This window comes from Podarcis melisellensis, assembly GCF_964234715.1.
Source record: "Podarcis melisellensis genome assembly, chromosome: 1".
In the NCBI taxonomy this organism is placed as follows: Eukaryota; Metazoa; Chordata; class Lepidosauria; order Squamata; family Lacertidae; genus Podarcis; species Podarcis melisellensis.
Genome location: NC_138528.1, coordinates 76,813,204 through 76,831,544, shown reverse-complemented (window position 1 = coordinate 76,831,544; position 18,341 = coordinate 76,813,204). Strand labels below are relative to the sequence as shown.

The window sequence follows — 18,341 nt, the reverse complement described above, 5'->3', positions numbered from 1 at the left end:
AGAATGACTAGATAATCTGTATAAGCACTGCCAACCTGCTACAAGTTTTGTTACATTTGAGACACACACACACACACACACACACACACACACACCTCTCAGCAGTTTGTGCTAATTTAATTTACTTTTCTTTTAAAACTGTGTAGATGTTCCGCAGAGTTTATAAAGGGATTCCCCTCCAGGTGCGAGGCCAAGTCTGGTCACTCCTGCTGGATATTGAAAACATTAAGATGGAGAATGAAGGAAAGTATGAGGTAAGTCATATTTGGTTTCATACAACACAGAAGTTCATGGTATGGTGGGACACTAACGAGCCAACCGCTCAACTGCTTTTCCCTCCCTTTCAGTTCAGTAAGTTTTTCAGCTCACTTTTTTCTTCCTCATATTTTAGCACTTTAACTTACTTTAATTCAAAAGTGAAGGAAGGCATTTGACTGTCAGAAATATGGTGTGCACAATGTTCAATGCTTCCCTTCTCTGTTTAAAAAAAGATAGAGAGTAAATGAGCTCTCCCGTGCATAATTGTACAATAGGAGAATGCATACCCTCCAATAAATGAATGAATGAATGAGAGAAAAAATGTTTTTTAAAAATGCTTATCAAATGCTAAATTGTCCTAATTAGTTATGTGACCAAAGTTCTCCAGTCAATGACCATGATACTTTTGCAATCATATTCCACACAGCAATGAATCACTCCCAGGAAGAAGAATATCATTTCCCAAACACAAGACTTTGCGAACCCTAATGCTGAAAACCTGCCATATCCCCAATACAAAAGCACAGTCTTGAGAAACACGCAGACTGTATGCGATAAATGAAAAATATGGGTGTGAAAACCTAAGATTGTAAAAGATATCTGCACTTCTGTGAAACAAAGTATATTTGACTGCTAAAAAGCTATTCAATTCATATTCTTGGGTCCAGAGATATCTTGCAGGAACAGAAATTTCCTTGTGCAAGACACCAAATTATCTTAGTTTTCCTCTATCTTCTTGTAGCCTCTTGAATCGCATTGTGTGCCATTCCAGGGGCTCATTGACTCTCTGGAACAGCTTGAGGGCAGGCAAGGGTAGTAGGAGAGGAACCAGGAAAGCTCTACTGCACGAGCAGAGTTTTGTTTATCTAAGGATTCTATCCATTGATTTCTAGGCTGCTCTTCCTTTTAATAAAAACAGCATAATCTGCATCAATGACCAATATATTGGGAACTGTGTGCTGCGTAATATGGAACTTGTGAAGAGAGACAGAATAATCAGACTAAACACCAACCTTCATTTTATATGTTACTTTTACTTATCTATCATGTTTTTTCCTGGAGATTTCTCCCATATACTATTTATGATTTTTAGCCTTTTTTATATATAAAAAATAAATTAAGTACTGTAAGAATCATTTAAACAAAAGTGTATATAACAGTATTTGCTTTAGCAGTATCTCCCTGCCTCAGTTTAATCTCAGTTTTAGGGATTTTTTCCATGGTAGTAAGCACCTGATCAATAATGATTTGTCACTGACACCCCTGGAAGAATTCCATTTCTAAAAGCAGGCTTGTCACAGATGCAAGAGATTTCCTGTCTTCTGAAATTTTTTGAGCTGTCGTGTTTTCTCCAAGGTTCTTTCCACAGCCAGTCTTGTGTCTCATAATACAGTATAAAAGCCACAAAGGTGCTTCTTTTGAAAGCAGAGGCACCATTGCAGAGAAAGCAGAGACAGCCAGTTCTGTACTGTAAATGAGAGTGGTGTTTATTAAGAAAAGCAAAAGCATTTTGAAGGGGGGCGATTCAAATGGCCCTGTCATTTCCCAAATTATATGCATATGCTACAGTTAGTATGGGCCAAAACTTCAGAGAGAACATGTGATTGCCACATGCTCTCTGAAGCCAGAGTGGAGTTAACAACAGGGTCTACAAATAATTCTCGGTAGAACCCTCATCCTCTTTTCCTGGAGTCCTCAGAAATGTTTGATGTGCAATGTTTAATAATTCAGACAGTTTCTTTCCTCAGAACATAGGAATGAGGAGGGTGCTTCATCTGTGAGAATCTGTCAGTTTCTTATTTTGTTGAGCCATTGAGTCCCATAAACAATGTTTTGTCAGCCTATTCATAGACCTTGGAAGTATGGACATAAGACTCCAGTTGGTTACAAAAGAGCGTAACAAAATCAGTTCAGAACATCCAGATAGTTGCAGAGTATAAAGTAATTACATGCTGCCTATGAACATATGACTGGCGTGTCACCGATCCCAACATTTCCCAGTGACTACTTCCACTAACTAAAACAGCTGTACTTCTGAGGCAGGGTTATCAAGAGAATTATCTCAACTATTGCCTTTGCATCCTGCTCAGGGGATGTTCCCACCTAGCCATGTCACACAGCAAGTGATTAGAATAAACAAAAGTCACAAGCAGTTTAACTAAGCTCCTGAGGGGTCTGCAATAAACAAGAGACTCACTGTATAATAGGCTTTTCATGAACATAAATCCAGGAAATCGGCTCTTCATAATCCTCCTCATCCTTCGTGCCACCTGAGGCCAGAAATTAGCTCTTCGTGATCTCAAAGAAAGTCGGAGCCAGATTTTCATAAGGGAATGTGAAAGGATTGATTTCCAATAAAATCTATGGGCCTTTGTCGTCCAAACTATTTTAAGCATCTTGCTACTAGAAACGAAGATTCATGCTTGCTTTGGCTACAGCTTCATATCCAAATCCAGCACGCCTTCATCTATGCAAAATACATTCTATATGCCCCTCTAGATTGGAGTTTATGTGTCTGACCAAAGTGTGTGCACACACTCTTCCTTCTCTGTCAGCAATCCATTTTGCCAACTCAGGACTATTTCCTTCAGTTTGATTTTTCACAAAGGGCATCTGTGTGTTGCTTCCATCAAAGAAAGTGTAATGCATTATCCATGTGCTTCTTTGAGGGCAGACACAGAAGGTTATGTTGAAAAGCAGGAGTGTCTGGCATGCAAGTAGACTGGCTTATATAGAATATGATGAACTTCCCAGCATGTTCCCTTGAGTAAAAAGAATAACATAAGTGACCTGCAGTTTGAAAAAGACTCTGGAAAGATTGGGAAGATTTATGGGGTGGGACTTTTGTGGGATATGGCAAAAAGTTACATCAAGACAGTTAGCCTAAGAGATAACTGTAAAGTATTTCAGAATGTTTGTCTGCGTTTGAATATTGCCATAGCTTGATAGCCCCAGATAACTGAACAACAGAAAAGACTCTTTTAAGTTATTTGGTTAGTTAGTTGTTATTACACTTATATCCTACATTTCCTCCAAAGAGGTCAAGGTTCTCCCCTTTCCCATCTTATCCTCAAAAACACCTTATGAGGATGGTTTGGTTGAGAGATAGTGATGGGCCCAAAATCACCCAGTTAATTTAATAGTTGAGTGGAGATTTTAACCCTGGTCCTAGTCAAACTCTCTAATCTGGCATTCAGAGTTCTGATCCGGCTCTCGGAGCATTTTTTTCTAACTCTCCCAAGACCCCACAAGATATTATTGGTGGCATTAGGGGAAAAAGCGGGGAAATAAAGTAGACACACTAGAGCCCCAGCACCCTAGTAAGTATGCAAATTGCTTCCTCCCTGGCCAAACATTTACAGAGAGCCAAGGGGATGATTAACACCCCCCTTCAACTGATCTGCACAAATTGGCTGTGTGCTATTTATGGGTTCACTCTCATGTATGTGAGAGTGTGGACTGGCTACCGCTACAACTGGTATGGAGCCCTCAGAGGGTTACCCAAGGGTGAATATGGTCCTCTGGCCAAAAAAGTTAGCCATACCCGCTCTAACAGTTAGTTAAACCGCATACATAAGTAGATATTCCTTACCAGTAACACCTCTAATCTGACTGCTATATTATTCCAAATTATGTGCATCAACTTCAGTTAGTGTTTTCTGTTGTTTATGTTGTTTATGTTGTTTATGTTGTTAAGCCACCCAAAAGCAGAGGTTCAGGTACCTCTAGATACTTCAAAATATTTTCTTAATGCTTTAACCCATCTTCCTTCATGCAGAAAATGAAAGAACAAGCCAAGAGTTTCTCATCAGAAATTAAGCAGATAGACCTTGATGTCAATCGCACCTTTCGAAACCACATCATGTTCCGGGATCGCTATGGAGTAAAGTGAGTTTCTCATGGATCTTCCCTCCTATTTTAAATATATATTATCTGTGATCCTTTGTCCAGCTGCTTCATGTGCTTAATGAAAGCTTCTAGTTCCTGGAAAATGTCAAGGAAGAGTGTAAAACATAATGAACAGAGATCAAGTAAGTCTCCAGGGAGATGATTATGTAAGAGTAATTAAGAAAAAATAGAGTACATTTTGATTCCAAGAAAATTTAAGCAAAGGAAAGAAATGGTAGCAAATAAATATTGCCCCATGAAAGACTACTGAAGAACCAGACATCACCCCATTGCTTTCAGAGGGAGGGGGCACACCTTTTCTCATTCCAAATCTATTCTCCGTTCCTCCCTCTTCTTAAACATGCTTAGGATGTTAAGTTCCAACCTTCAGTGGATAAGGTGGAAGGCAAGACTACAGAATCATCTTGATGTTGTTTAGAGATAATGTTTGACAGGAGGACAGAGTCTCCCTCTTGCTAGCGCACCCTTGAGAATATTGCAACCTGTTTGTGTGTTCATTGGATTCCACAACCCATTTATTTATTAATGAAATTTCTCTACTGCCCTTCATCCGAAGATCACAGGGCACTATAAAAGCACAAGAATACACACCATAGTAACAAACAAAAACAATACCCCCTGCCCAGTTTAAAGGGCCATATATTGTTTAATTAGCCAAAATCCTGGGAGAAAAGGAATGTTTTTGCCTGGTGAAGTTGCCAGGCAAGCTTCCTTTGGGAGAGCATTCTCCATATGGGGAGACACACTGCACATGTTACCATTGTGCAGTGTGCCAGTTCTACTGCTTAGTTTCTCATACGGTTACAATATCCTTCTTCTGAAGCACTACAAATAATGAGCACCTTAACTGGTAAAAAAATAAAAATAAAATACCACAAAAGGGCAGATCCCACTCTTTGTTGTTTTTACTCATCCTTTTTTTCTTTTTTCTTTAATAGGCAACAAGCCTTGTTTCATGTCCTGTCAGCCTACTCAGTTTACAACACGGTAAGCTGTTAAGAGATTCAGCAGGAAACTGAAAAGTGTTATATGGCAATAATGTTTTGTTTAGCTTAGAATAAGAATTTAGTTTCTGTGCTGGCAAAACATACTGCTCTTGTACAAGAAATGAGTGTACAGAAAGTATTGAGTGGCATAGAAAAATGATGGGGAAGTGCACTGAAAATTGTGGGATAACAACAGGGTCAGATGATGTCACATAACATCCACACAAACAGATCAGGATGAATGCTCAATAAACAGTGACAATGTATAACCTCCACACAAATTTGGCAGAAGCAAATGGAGAGGAATGCAAAATGAGGTTATCTTGAAGAGCCCAGGGTCATTAAATCCAGAAAAAGTACTTGATTCAATGTATATCATTTCCTTGGATGGTATAGTTATAAAATTGCATTCATATCTTTAGCTCCAGGTGCTGCTAGCAACATTCATGATGCTGGAAGCAAAAACCAAAACAATTAATGGGGGTTGTTCATGAAACTGGAAATTCTGCGGATTTCAACCATGCTGTGATAGTTCTGTTTTTATACAAAGAAAGACACAGCCGCATATTTGGGCCTTGCTATCATCATATTTTCTGAGTAGCTTTTCTGTGACTCTGACCTACTATCTGAATGGAAGATATTGGTCAATTCTCTTTGTGACTTCTTTTGCTGCATTCAATGGCAGCTTCACAGCTGAAGACTCCAATTTGTTACAGTCAGTTAAGTCACTTCCAGCCACAGGGCAGAGAAGAAAGAATATGCTTAAATTAGCTACAGAATTTACTGTTTCCGTGAGCATGGGGAGACTCATCCCCACCCCCTTTAACAGAAGATGCTTATCCTATTCTTTGAATTGGCTATCCAGCAAGAATTTAAAGTGCCATGTGTGCAGTGTTTCTGTTTCATGCAGTGCTGCCTATAATGGTTGTGATATCTGAATTCATTTATAGCAAAAGTAAGGAATTACTTTTATTACTCTGCAAATGCCAAGGCAGATAAAAGTCCATCATTATTATGCCTATAATGCAGGGAGCAGGACTGTAATAGGGAAAGAGTGAATTACACCAGCCAAGTGTTACATGCATTTTGCTGGGTAGAGGTATAGTGTATGGCAACCTTGAAGCTTAGTTCATTGTGGCATATTGGGGATTTTATTGGAGGGGGCAGAGGGGTGCTGTGAAGCTGACTTTGAACACCAGTGCAATTGATTAAGGGCTGGAGTGATTGAAGTGAGCCAGGGAAAGAATGGAGAATTTCAGTGGTGAATGGGGATGTTTTTGGATGCCTGGTCTACACATAGGTAGATGGCAGGTCTACCCACTGAGAACCTTTAGAAGATACTGCAGAAGTTAATGTGGGGATATAGCTCAAACCGTGATAGAGGGAAGTCAATTTAACGTTATGCTATGAATTAATGTTTTTCTGTTATTTACTTATGCACTTTTGTTTTTTTTTCTTGGTATGTTCGTGGTTGTGTTTTATTTTATGTTGTTTTTCTCTCAAAAAAACAGCTTAATAAAAAGATATTTTTTTTTAAAAAAAGAAAGAATAGGAGGGGTAGATCTAACATGCAAGCTTCTCAGGGACCAGGTCTACTCAGGCCTCTGCTGCCCAGAAGGGCCTGCAGCCCCGGAAAAATTACTGCAGACTCCCATGTCCAAGGATCACCAGTCACCCCCTTGCCTGAATAGTTTGGATAAAACTTGTGTCCCATTCAATGTACTTATGGGAAAGTTGCCTTTTGTTTTTGTGTGTAATGTCTACTCTCCTGTAAAGCTGATCTTGTGTAATGTGTGTCTGCATCTTTGGATCTTTCAGGAAGTGAGCTACTGCCAAGGAATGAGTCAGATTGCAGCTATCCTCCTGATGTACTTAAACGAGGAGGATGCCTTTTGGGCATTGGCACAGCTACTTACCAATCAGAGGCACGCAATGCATGGTAAGGTTCAGCTGAAAACACTCTTACTCTTCCCTACCACCTTTGCAATATTTTGTTTGTTTGTTTCCTTTATCATAAATATTGTAAAAAGGTAAAGATAAAGGAACCCTGACAGTTAAGTCTAGTCGCGAACGACTCTGGGGTTGCGGCACTCATCTCGCTTTACTGGCCGAGGGAGCCAACGTTTGTACCATCCTTCAATCATATTCCCAGGGCACTTTACAATAGGTTCTGATTTACTGGACTTGGGAATTAGGCTGTCATCACTTTCTTTCTTCCTCATACCTCTCTCATTACCAATATATGCATTTACTACTGGTGTACAGAGAAATCTCCTAATGGAACGAGGGTAGGCCCTTGTACTTTGCTTTAAATATGTAGCAAAATATAATTCTTAACTGCAACTGTTCCAACACATCCAGAAAATGTTGGTCTGTTTGAAACTTGGCCACATTTAAGCTCCTTTATCATGCCAAAGCTTTGGGAAGGAGCAGAGAAGAATAATCTCTGTGCAGACTGTATTTTATTGAAAAAGGGAGGGTAGTTTGTATAATCCTGTAAGTAACAGGAGATTAAAGTTTGAGAGGTCGCTTTGACCAGCGCCTTGATCCCTCTGCGTATGTCGTGGCTTGTAAAGAGGACCAAAAGAGTCCTCCAGCTCTCCTTAAAAAACAACAACTTGGGTTTAAAGGAATCAGCTGCATTTTAGTGATATTAGAAGTTTGTGGTGCCATGTTGCATTCTACTGCTGTAACTAGCAGTAACCCTATCAGGGATGAACAAGGCCTGGCCCAAGGAAACTCAAATCACAGTCTTATGAGCAGCCTTGGCTAAGTACAAGGTATTTTTGGAGAATAAAAATTACTCAACCTTTTGGATGTTCTGGTCTGCCACAGCATCCATGGGCAGAGTTCCAGATCTTGTCCAAATATGAAACTGTAAAACTCTGTTTTATGGACAAAACACTAGAGTTTTATATGCACATGTGACATTCACCTTGCTTAGAACTGCTGGTATTTGGGCATTTTAGGAAAGGTCCCCATTATTGCACCCAGATCAGATGTTGTGCTGCTCTTTTTCTTTCTAATTCCTTCTGACTCTGTGCTTTTCCTCCTTTTTCCTTCCAAGGATTTTTCATTCCTGGATTCCCAAAGCTACAGAGATTCCAAGCCCATCATGAGGCAATCTTAAGCAAACTCTTTCCAAAGCTGAAGAAGCACATGGTAAAAATTTCTGTGGTTAAGTGAAAATTTGCTATATGTGTGTGTATGTGTGCTTATTTGTATACCCTACTCTGTATCCTAATGGAGCCCAGGGTAACAACCATCTAAATATAGAGCTATCGCAGTATCATCATCTGTTCACATCTTCACAAGCACATTTTTCATCATGCACCACTTCCTTTTTAAACCTTTATTGCTCCTGTTAATGGAGAATGTGCCATTTATCTCAACAATTTATTCTGCAATTATGGCTGAACAGAATGAGGAACTTTTAAAAATCTGGATAATTTTATAGGAAAGCTAGAAGCAGGCAGCACTTTCAAGGTAAAATGAGAGAGTAATTCAGCCACTGACAGGACGTGGCTATCAAATTCAAACATAATACAGTACATGGTTATTGTGCCATTTAACATTTGAGGGGAAATACAAGAATATTTCAAGAATGCCAGTTTTCAGAGTTAAAAGAAATATTGTTTGCAACCCTCTAACTTGTTCGCTCAGTGAACATTTTCCTCATTTGCACTCTCCCTTAGGACAAGGAACAGATGTCTACAGGGATTTATACAACGAAGTGGTTCCTTCAGTGCTTCATTGACCGGGTATGGGTCTTGAGGAATGAGGTGTTCAACATGCTTATGACTTCAGTGTCCTTTTTCCTTGCACCATATAATTTGTGTCTGATCAAAATTAATATTGTATTCTGCTTGTATTTTCATTAATTAGGATAGTGATCTAAATTAAGATGGGACTGGTAGGCAAAAAGTCCTGTTATACATAGTGTGATGGGATAATGAGCTGCTTGTGCGTAAAAGCTTGATCCCTCTGGTGTTTGGCAGTTCAGCCAAACCGAGGCACTAACGGAGCCTCCCAAGGCATGACTCCGTTAGTCGCTGGTAGAATCTGACAGTGGGCGTCTACGAAATTTACGCCAACATAAAAGTTGTTTCACGGACATGCGCCTTCGTGACTCTCTACGTGACAGCTTCCGGCGAAGGGTGGGAGTTGCCAACGGGGGTCTTGTTACCTCTGCACTATTCTCACTAGAAGTATCCCAGAGCCCTCCCTCCTCCGACTCCCCTTTTGCCGGAGCTTCTGCTCTCCCCCTGCTGGTTCCCTCCTCCGCTGCAGAATCTCTCCGAGTCTGCTGGAGCCTCTGCACCAACTCTCTTTCCGATGACAGTTCCCTGACATCCACCTCCCCCTCAGGGCCCCCTTCACCCCCCGCGTCCTCTCCCACTGGCGGTGAGGGCGGAAAGCCCCTAAAGGAACTCTCCTCGTCGTCCGAGGATTCAAACACTTCTAACCATGGCGTACAGTCTCTCTCCCCGTCTTCCTCTTCTTCGTCAGAGTCGGCTTCCTCACCCACCCCTGACTCTGGGAACCCTCCAAACTCTCCTTCCTCATCAGTGGTCCCAAAGTGTTCCCTTCTAAATCGTGCCACGGGTTGCGGTTTTTTTGGGAAACGCCGATGAAATGTTTCTATTAAAACCTCGTCATTGACTACCTCAGCGGGTACCCAAGTGTTTTCCGACTCTACTTCCCCCTCCCATTCTACCAGATATTCCACCTGATCCCCCTTCCACCTGGAATCAATGATTCCTGCCACGTTCATGTCGCGTTCTCTCTCTTCTATCACGGGCGTTCGGGAGACCTCTCTCTCACGCTCCCCCCCCCATTCACGTCCCTCTCGGTACGGCGACAGTAATGACCTGTGAAATACTGGGTGCAATTTCATGTGACTGGGCAGTCTGAGTTTGAATGCTACTGGGTTCACCTGCTGTATGACCTCAAAGGGTCCCAATCTTTTGGGTTTCAGTTTCTTACAACCCCCCTTGAAAGGTAGTCCCTGGGTGGATAGCCACACCCGGTCTCCCACCCTTATAGTTTCACCTTCCCTCCTATTTTTGTCTGCTTGCTTTTTATATTCTTCCTTGGCTCTCTCTAAGTTAAGTTGTAGCTGACGGTGGATGGCTTCCATCTCTTCAACAAAATGTTCCGCCGCCGGCACACTCCACCTCTCCCCTCCTTCCCCTGGAAATGCCCTGGGATGACACCCATAATTTGCCAGAAAGGGACTCAGCCCTGTGGACACGTTCTCAGCGTTGTTGTAGGCAAATTCTGCCAGAGGTAACTTATCTACCCAATCATTTTCTCGGTCCTTTACATAACACCTCAGGTATTGTTGTAAAATCCCGTTTGCCCTTTCCGCTTGCCCATTTGTTTCCGGGTGCCGGGCAGTGGAGAAATTGATTTCCACGTGCAGTAAGCTCATAAGTTTCCTCCAGAACCTGGAAGTAAACTGTTTCGCTCTGTCGCTGACCACCCTCAAGGGGGCGCCATGCAACCGGAAAAGATGCTCTACGAACAACTTGGCGGTTTCCTCCGCTGTGACCGCATGAGAACAGGCTATAAAATGACACATCTTAGTTAATAGATCTACCACTACCATGACCGCCGTTTTGCCCTTGGATTTTGGCAGGTCCGTCATAAAATCTATGGAGACTGCCTCCCATGGCCTTTCTGGTGTGGGTAAGGGTTGTAAGAGCCCCGCTGGCGCCACCCTCTCCCCTTTCGCTCGCTGGCACCGGTCGCAACCCCTGACATATTCCCGTACATCCTCCCTCACCTTGGGCCACCAAAATTCCCTGGTAACCAACCACATGGTCTTGTGCTGTCCAAAATGCCCCGCTGTGGGGCTATCATGCAACTGCTTGAGTACTCTGCCCCTCAGTTCCCCATCGGGTATGTACAGTGCCCCTTTGTAATACAACGCCCCACTCTTTTCTTCAAACCCCCCTGTGTTCTCCGCTGTCCTCCTGAGTTCTCTGAGTTTCTCTTGGGCGTATTCGTCGTTCTCCGTACCCTCTAACAGTTCTTTCTGCCCCACCAAAGCCGCCCCACACACCCAGCGGTCTTCAGGGATTACGTGCCTTGCTTCCGGCGCCCCCTCCCCCTCTAAGTACTCAGGCTTTCTGGAAAGAGCGTCCGCCCTTACGTTCTCGGACCCTGGCACGTAACGAATCTCAAAATTGAATTTGGAGAACTCCTGGGCCCATCTCACTTGTCTCTGGTTCAGCACTCGGGCTGTTCTCCAGTACTCCAGATTTTTGTGGTCAGTCCGGACTTGAACCTTGTGCTGCGCCCCAATCAGCAAGTGCCGCCATCTCCGGAATGCTTCATGAATGGCGAGCAGTTCTCGGTCGTATACTGTGTAGTTCCTCTCGGATTTGTTCAACTTCCGCGAGAAGAATGCACACGGTCTCCATTCAGACGCATCTTTCCCCGGCTGGAGAAGCACGGCCCCTACCGCTCGGTCTGACGCGTCCGTCTCCACTCGCATTGGTTGCCGTAGATCCACGTGCAAAAGTTGCTCCTCCGACGCAAACGCTGCCTTTAAGCGTTCGAATGCCCCTTGCGCTTCTTCCGTCCAAGCAAATTTTTTCTTGCTGCTAAGACAATCCGTGATGGGCGCTGTTAAATGGGCAAAGTTCTTGATGAACTTCCTATAGAAGTTTCCGAAGCCCAGGAACCTTTGCACGTCCTTCTTGGTCTTTGGTGTTTTCCATTCCAGTACCGCTTGAACCTTGCCGGGATCCATAGCCAACCCCTTGTCAGACAACCGGTACCCCAGGAATTCCACCTCCCTGCTATGAAACTGGCATTTCTCCAGTTTCACCCACAGCCGATTTTCTCGCAGTTTGCTCAGTACTTCTCTAACATCTCGCACATGCTGCTCCTCATTCTCTGAGTACACCAGGACGTCATCTAAGAACGCCACGCAGTTCTTGTAGAGCAATGGCCCCAGGACGTGATTCATAAATGATTGAAAGCAGGCGGAGCCCGCTTGTAATCCAAAAGGCATAACTAAGTACTCAAACGCCCCCAAGGGGGTGAACATAGTGGTTTTCCACTCATCCCCCTTCCTCACACGTATCAAGTTATATGCCCCCCTAAGGTCCAGCTTGGTAAAAATCTTCCCTTTTCTCACCCGTGTCAGAATGTCATCAATTCTGGGCATAGGGAAAGTCACTGGTTCTGACACAGCATTTAGGGCCCTGAAATCACACACAAGCCTGGGTTTGCCCGTGTTTTTTTTGTCCACAAAGAACACTGGGCTGCCCCCCACCGCTCGTGACTCTCTGATGAAACCTCGCTTGAGGTTCTTGTCAATGAACTCCCTTAACTCCTGCATCTCACGGTCTGACATGGCATACAGCTTGCCCACTGGCAATTGTGCTCCTGGGAGTAAGGTGATTTGACAGTCAAAGGGTCTGTGCGGGGGCAGTTTATCTGCTTCCTTTTCACTGAAGACGTCAACCAAATCAGCGTATTGTGGTGGCACCTTCCCCTTGTCAGTCACTTCCATCCCTGCTAGAGTGGCTCTGGTCCCTGCCTGACTCTCTCCCTCCTTGCAGTGTTCTAGGCAATGTGCTGAACCAAAGGAAACAACCCTCTGATGCCAGCCTACTAGCGGATCGTGTAGTGCCAGCCAGCTCATTCCCAGAATGATGGGAGCTCCTCCCAAGGTGGCTACATTAAACGCTATCAGTTCTGTGTGTCTTGCCACCCTCATAATCATTGGTACAGTCTGTTGGCTCACTTCTCCCCCCAACAGTTCCCTCCCATCAATCGTGGTTACTTGCAAAGGCTTACTTAATGGGAGAGTTTGTATCTGGTGTTCAGCAGCAAACTCCTTACTCATGAAATTACAGGAGCTGCCTGAATCCAATAGCGCTTTTATCTTTAGTGGGTGTCCGTTTGGCAGTTCCAGCAACACCTCTATCACAAGCGCTGGTCTTGGAGGTTCCGGCGTGGGCACATTCACTACTCCCTGGCCTGGCTGCTGTGCCCTGATGTTGGCAACCAGGCGTTGGCTTTTACTTGCTCCTCTATTTCTCCTTCCTCCTTTCCCCCAACAGTTCCCGCCATGCCCTGCCATTCCTTCCTTTGCGGACAAACTCTGGCAAAGTGCCCTGGCTGTTGGCAGAGATAACATCTCTTGGCACTCTTTCCCTCCTTCTTCCGCCCTTCACTGGTGTTTGAAACTGCGCGCGCGCGCGCTGTTCCCAGTTCCATCGGCTCTGCGGGCGGGAAAGACTGCTCCGGAATCTCTGGAATGCGGAAGTCCTTCCAACGTTCCCCCTTTCCTTCCCGCTTTTCCAAAGCTCTTGCTTCTAGGCGCGCTCCTATGGACAGTGCAGATTTAGTCAGCTGGTCCATAGACTCCGCCCTGGGCGCCCGGGAAAGTTCATCTTTCACGGTCGGAGAGAGCCCTTCTTCAAATAACATTTGAATAGGTTCACTTGCTAGATCCCACCCCAGTCTATGAATAAGCATAGTGAACTCAGTCCAGTACTCACGTACAGATCGGCTCCCCTGTTTGCACCCCATCAACTGCCTCCGCACCACCCCCTGCTCAATCTCGCTGGAAAACATCAAGTCCATGGCGCGAAAAAACTTCCTCGTGTCCTTTAAGATATCATTATTGGCTGCCATCAGGGGTCGAACCCAGTCCCTCGCCCCTCCCTCTAGATGGCTAATTACGTACGCCACTCTAGAGTTCTCATCGGTGAAGTCATCAAACAGTAGATTGAGAGCATATTGCATCTCCGTTCTAAAGGCTTGATAGTTCCTGGGATCCCCCCCAAATCTCTGCACCAATCCAGGCACCTTTCTGGCAAGTGGGGCGGTTTTCCCCTTATCCGCATCTTGAGCCCTCCTCTCCTCAAGCCTCGCCGTTTGCAGCGCGAGCTGGACCTCCATCGCTCTGTACCTTTCCTCCAGGCTTGGACCTGCGCCCGCTCCAGCTCCTGTGGTTCCGGCTGGTTCGCTCATGATGCCCTCTGCTTGCACAAGCAGCTTACAAAGACTGTCAGATTGCTGTGATGGGATAATGAGCTGCTTGTGCGTAAAAGCTTGATCCCTCTGGTGTTTGGCAGTTCAGCCAAACCGAGGCACTAACGGAGCCTCCCAAGGCATGACTCCGTTAGTCGCTGGTAGAATCTGACAGTGGGCGTCTACGAAATTTACGCCAACATAAAAGTTGTTTCACGGACATGCGCCTTCGTGACTCTCTACGTGACAGCTTCCGGCGAAGGGTGGGAGTTGCCAACGGGGGTCTTGTTACCTCTGCACTATTCTCACTAGAAGTATCCCAGAGCCCTCCCTCCTCCGACTCCCCTTTTGCCGGAGCTTCTGCTCTCCCCCTGCTGGTTCCCTCCTCCGCTGCAGAATCTCTCCGAGTCTGCTGGAGCCTCTGCACCAACTCTCTTTCCGATGACAGTTCCCTGACACATAGGATTGTCAGTTGGACTAATTTGCTCTTTAGCGTTAAAGTGCCCAAATGGGAATCAAATCTGTCTGAATTTACTTACTGGAAAGATAATTAATACCAAAGTACAAATAGACTTGACTCTGGCTTGAAGATATGTATTGATTTGATAAAGGACATTTTGCTACTGTGGCTGTGCATTGTGGTTTATGTACAAATGTATAACATCTAAATTTTCTAATATTATAAACAGACCCCATTTACTTTAACTCTGCGGCTATGGGATATCTACATTCTAGAAGGAGAGAGGGTTCTGACAGCCATGGCCTACACTATCCTCAAGTTGCATAAAAGTAAGTTGTTTCTCTTGACTGTTCAGTCTGAATGGTGCTAAGAACATGGGAATGTAACTTTATAAAAAGAGAGCCAATTTTTATGGGCAAGAATCATGCAGTTTCCCAAAATATTTTGTTCTCCTTTCCTTGGCTCAAATATAAAAATGGCAATTCTTGGACTTCATATTGCATTTGTTCATGTTTAAATGGTTAGCCTCTTTACTAAATGGGTATCGTGATAAGTTGCTCATCTGCATCACAGGCTCTGTTAGCGTGCACTTCCACACCAACTCTTGAAGTGCCATTTTGTGATGCATCTTCTAGGCCTTCCTTGAAGCCACAGTGAAAGCAAGCAGGAAAACTAATGACCTAATTCAACTCTTTCTGAGCCTGCAGAAAAGCTCTTCGTTTCACCATCCAGTGACTCAAGCTGGATCTGTTAACCAAATATTTACCAACACGGAGCTGAATGCATTGTAGGTCAGATGAACTCAAAACAAGCCGAAACCACAATTCTTTTCTTACATATGTTCCAGAAAATCTTATATACTGTTACAGAACTTACTTTATAAGGGATAGTACTGGCTTGTTTGGCTGCTATGCTGCATATTAACCCAACTATTAGGGCATTGACCGAGTGCCAAGTGTACCTGGAAGTCACTTATATTACTCCCATGTAGTGACGTTCTCTGTAAGCCACCAAAGGGGGATATATAAACTATACAGCTAGCTAGATGTGCAGCAGTCCAATGTGCAGTCTTAGTGTTCTCTTCTTCCATCCGTTCCTATGCCACTGCGGATATTTAATCATTTGTTGTTTTGGGGAGGAACTCATCTGATTGATGCAGTGAGCCATTGAAAACAAGTGGGTGATCACAGAGGCATGTATATGTGGACCCACAGCCTGCTGAGCCCCACCATTGCACTGCTGTGAACAGAGAGGTTTCAGATTACTTAACCAATTTTATTTTTATTTTATTTTTTAAAAAATTGTCTATCTGATCTGTTCAACAAAACTTTGTTTTTGCATGTAGGTTGTCTTGTGTATAACAGACGAGAACTGCCAACCCTATGAGGAGTCCTCATAGTATGCCTTGCAAATGCATTCTGTGTCTGCTGCACTAAGGAATAAGCTGGAATATCCATATATCTGTGTGAAAACTGTCTGAGTGAACCACAGTTTGGGTGGAGCTCACTTGTGTCTAGACAGTCAATAAAGGTTACCAGATGGCTTTAGCTAGCTGCTACTTTGTGCAAGGGGAAAAAACTGCCTTAAGTCTAGCATCTTGAACATGTTCAAGGGTTAAAAGTAAATTGTGTGCAGAAAACTAGATGTCTGTCCTGAATTTGGTTTTAAGTGGTTTCTTTTCTTCTAGGACATATTTTTCTTTTCTTTGTTAGAGCATGTGCATGTGGAAGAAAAAAAGGGAAGGGCAATATTGAAATGCTTTTCTGACAAATTCCAGAGGAGGTAGTCGTTTTAGTCTGTTATAAAACACACACACACAAAGAAGAGTCTGATGGCACTCTAAAGACCATTGCACTTACTGTAATACATTGTTAGAAGTTTTTGTAAGTGGCATTCACTTGGTAGGCCACAACCCAGCCTGTTGGTCATGCAAAGAAAGCTATTTGTTCAGAAGTGAAATCCTCAGGACAAGAATATGTGGGCAGTGTGAGCGAGATGGACAGAATAAATGCATTGCACTGTTATAATGTAGTGTTTATATGTAGTATTTCTGTGTATGTATTATAGCAATGTATATGCCAAAAAATTCATTTACATTGGCCCCAAAGGCGGAATGAAAAGGAACAGATTTCTGCACGCAAATTATGACTGACATTAGATATGTAAATACAGATGCTTTTCTGTGAAGTTATTCTGAACACATAGAATTTAATTCCTGAGGATTGTGCATTTTCATGACCAAACAACATTGTCAGAAGCTGATCTGATGCAAACAGTACCAGGTAATAGAGTGCAGCTTTACTCCCCCTAGAGGTGTTATGCTGAGTCTGAGTCGTTCTGCATATGGCTGCAGACAGCAGTGTGCCAGACATTGCTTTATTCAGGCAAGAGGTTCTGATTAATCTAAATGCCACAATGATGAAGTTATGCAACACTATAAATTTTTGCCAGGCTAGATCTAAGGGCATTAATTAGAGACAGAAAAAGCTGTAAGTATTGAAGGTATGTAAAGGCATACAAAGAGTAAAATATCAATGAATCACACATTGCAAATATTACCTTTTTATTGTCTGCATTGATAGTTGTTATTTTATTGAGATCAGCACTATTCAGTGGAAGCTATATGTCTGAACTCTCATGGTATCTTTATTGTGCTGCATTTTCTGCTGCCTGCCAGAGCGCTTGTTGAAAATGACCCTAGAGGATCTAAGGGAATTCCTACAAGAAAAAATTGCTGGCTCCTTGCATTTTGAAGATGATATTGTAATTGAGCAATTGCAAGCATCCATGGCTGAACTGCGCAAAATGAAATTTGACCTGCCACCCCCGGGTAAGCAGAATATGTGTAATATTTTTATCATCTGCTATGAACCCAAGCACACTCCCTTCACCTCCCCATCTCTCTGTCTGAGCAGAATTCAACTGGACTAGCCTCCAATTCCAGTTAGAAGCTAGATGAGGAATGATTAGCACAAACACAAAGCCCTTTCAAAATCCAAGTCTGGAGAGGCAGGGTCTGGGGAAGTGTTGCTGTACTCCATTAGAGTTCACTTGCCACCATTGGGAAGCCCCTCTCCTCTTTTGAAGTGGGACTGGGGGGCCTGCATCTGATGTTGGGGCAAAGAGACATGACTAGGGATTCTGTTGGTGTACTGCCCACCCTGACCAAGCCAGCCGAGTTTGTCTTGGGTGTGATGTTGGAGGAACCCAGAACTGTGGTTTTGTGTGACTTCAACATCCAAGATGATGTTGCTTCAGGTCTGGCTCAGGAGTTCATGGGCCTGTCTCAAATGGTTATGGTCATTGGTCCAACACACCCATGATTTAGTATTTGCTCCGTGTGGGGAAGGGGTGGTATTTGACCTTATCTGTTGATAGTGGGACACTACAAACCATGCACTACATCAAAATGGTGTGGTGCTGTGGTGGCATGCATTTAGGGGAGTATATATGAGTTCTCATGAAACACACTAGGAACTGTGGTTCTAGAAGAAGCCCAGGAGTTCTAAATAGAGTGCTTGGTGTCAGCAATTCCTAGCCTTTGGGGGGAAGCTCTGTCAGGTTATATGTACAGTATGAACATGAGCATGATCCAGCAGGGCTCTTCCTATGGTCCATCTAATAGCCCAGTAGCCAGCAGCCAACTAGCTGCCTCTAGGAAGCTCTGAAGCAGAGCATGGAGGCAATGGCCCTCACCTGCAACTGAGTCTACTGATTGGATGACCCTTAGC

General features: G+C 43.8%; 1 protein-coding gene across 2 annotated transcripts in view; it reads left to right on the top strand.

Annotated features, from left to right (window-relative positions):
- Positions 1-18,341, top strand: part of LOC309374374 (uncharacterized protein) — a 102,163-nt gene that overhangs the window by 78,957 nt on the left and 4,865 nt on the right. For both annotated transcript variants that reach the window (XM_081919206.1, XM_081919205.1), the window contains exons 7-14: positions 147-254; positions 4,037-4,146; positions 5,106-5,154; positions 6,972-7,092; positions 8,221-8,315; positions 8,849-8,914; positions 14,840-14,939; positions 17,288-17,440. In XM_081919206.1, the coding sequence (XP_081775332.1) occupies positions 147-254; positions 4,037-4,146; positions 5,106-5,154; positions 6,972-7,092; positions 8,221-8,315; positions 8,849-8,914; positions 14,840-14,939; positions 17,288-17,440 (802 nt within the window). The remainder of the gene's footprint in view (positions 1-146; positions 255-4,036; positions 4,147-5,105; positions 5,155-6,971; positions 7,093-8,220; positions 8,316-8,848; positions 8,915-14,839; positions 14,940-17,287; positions 17,441-18,341) is intronic.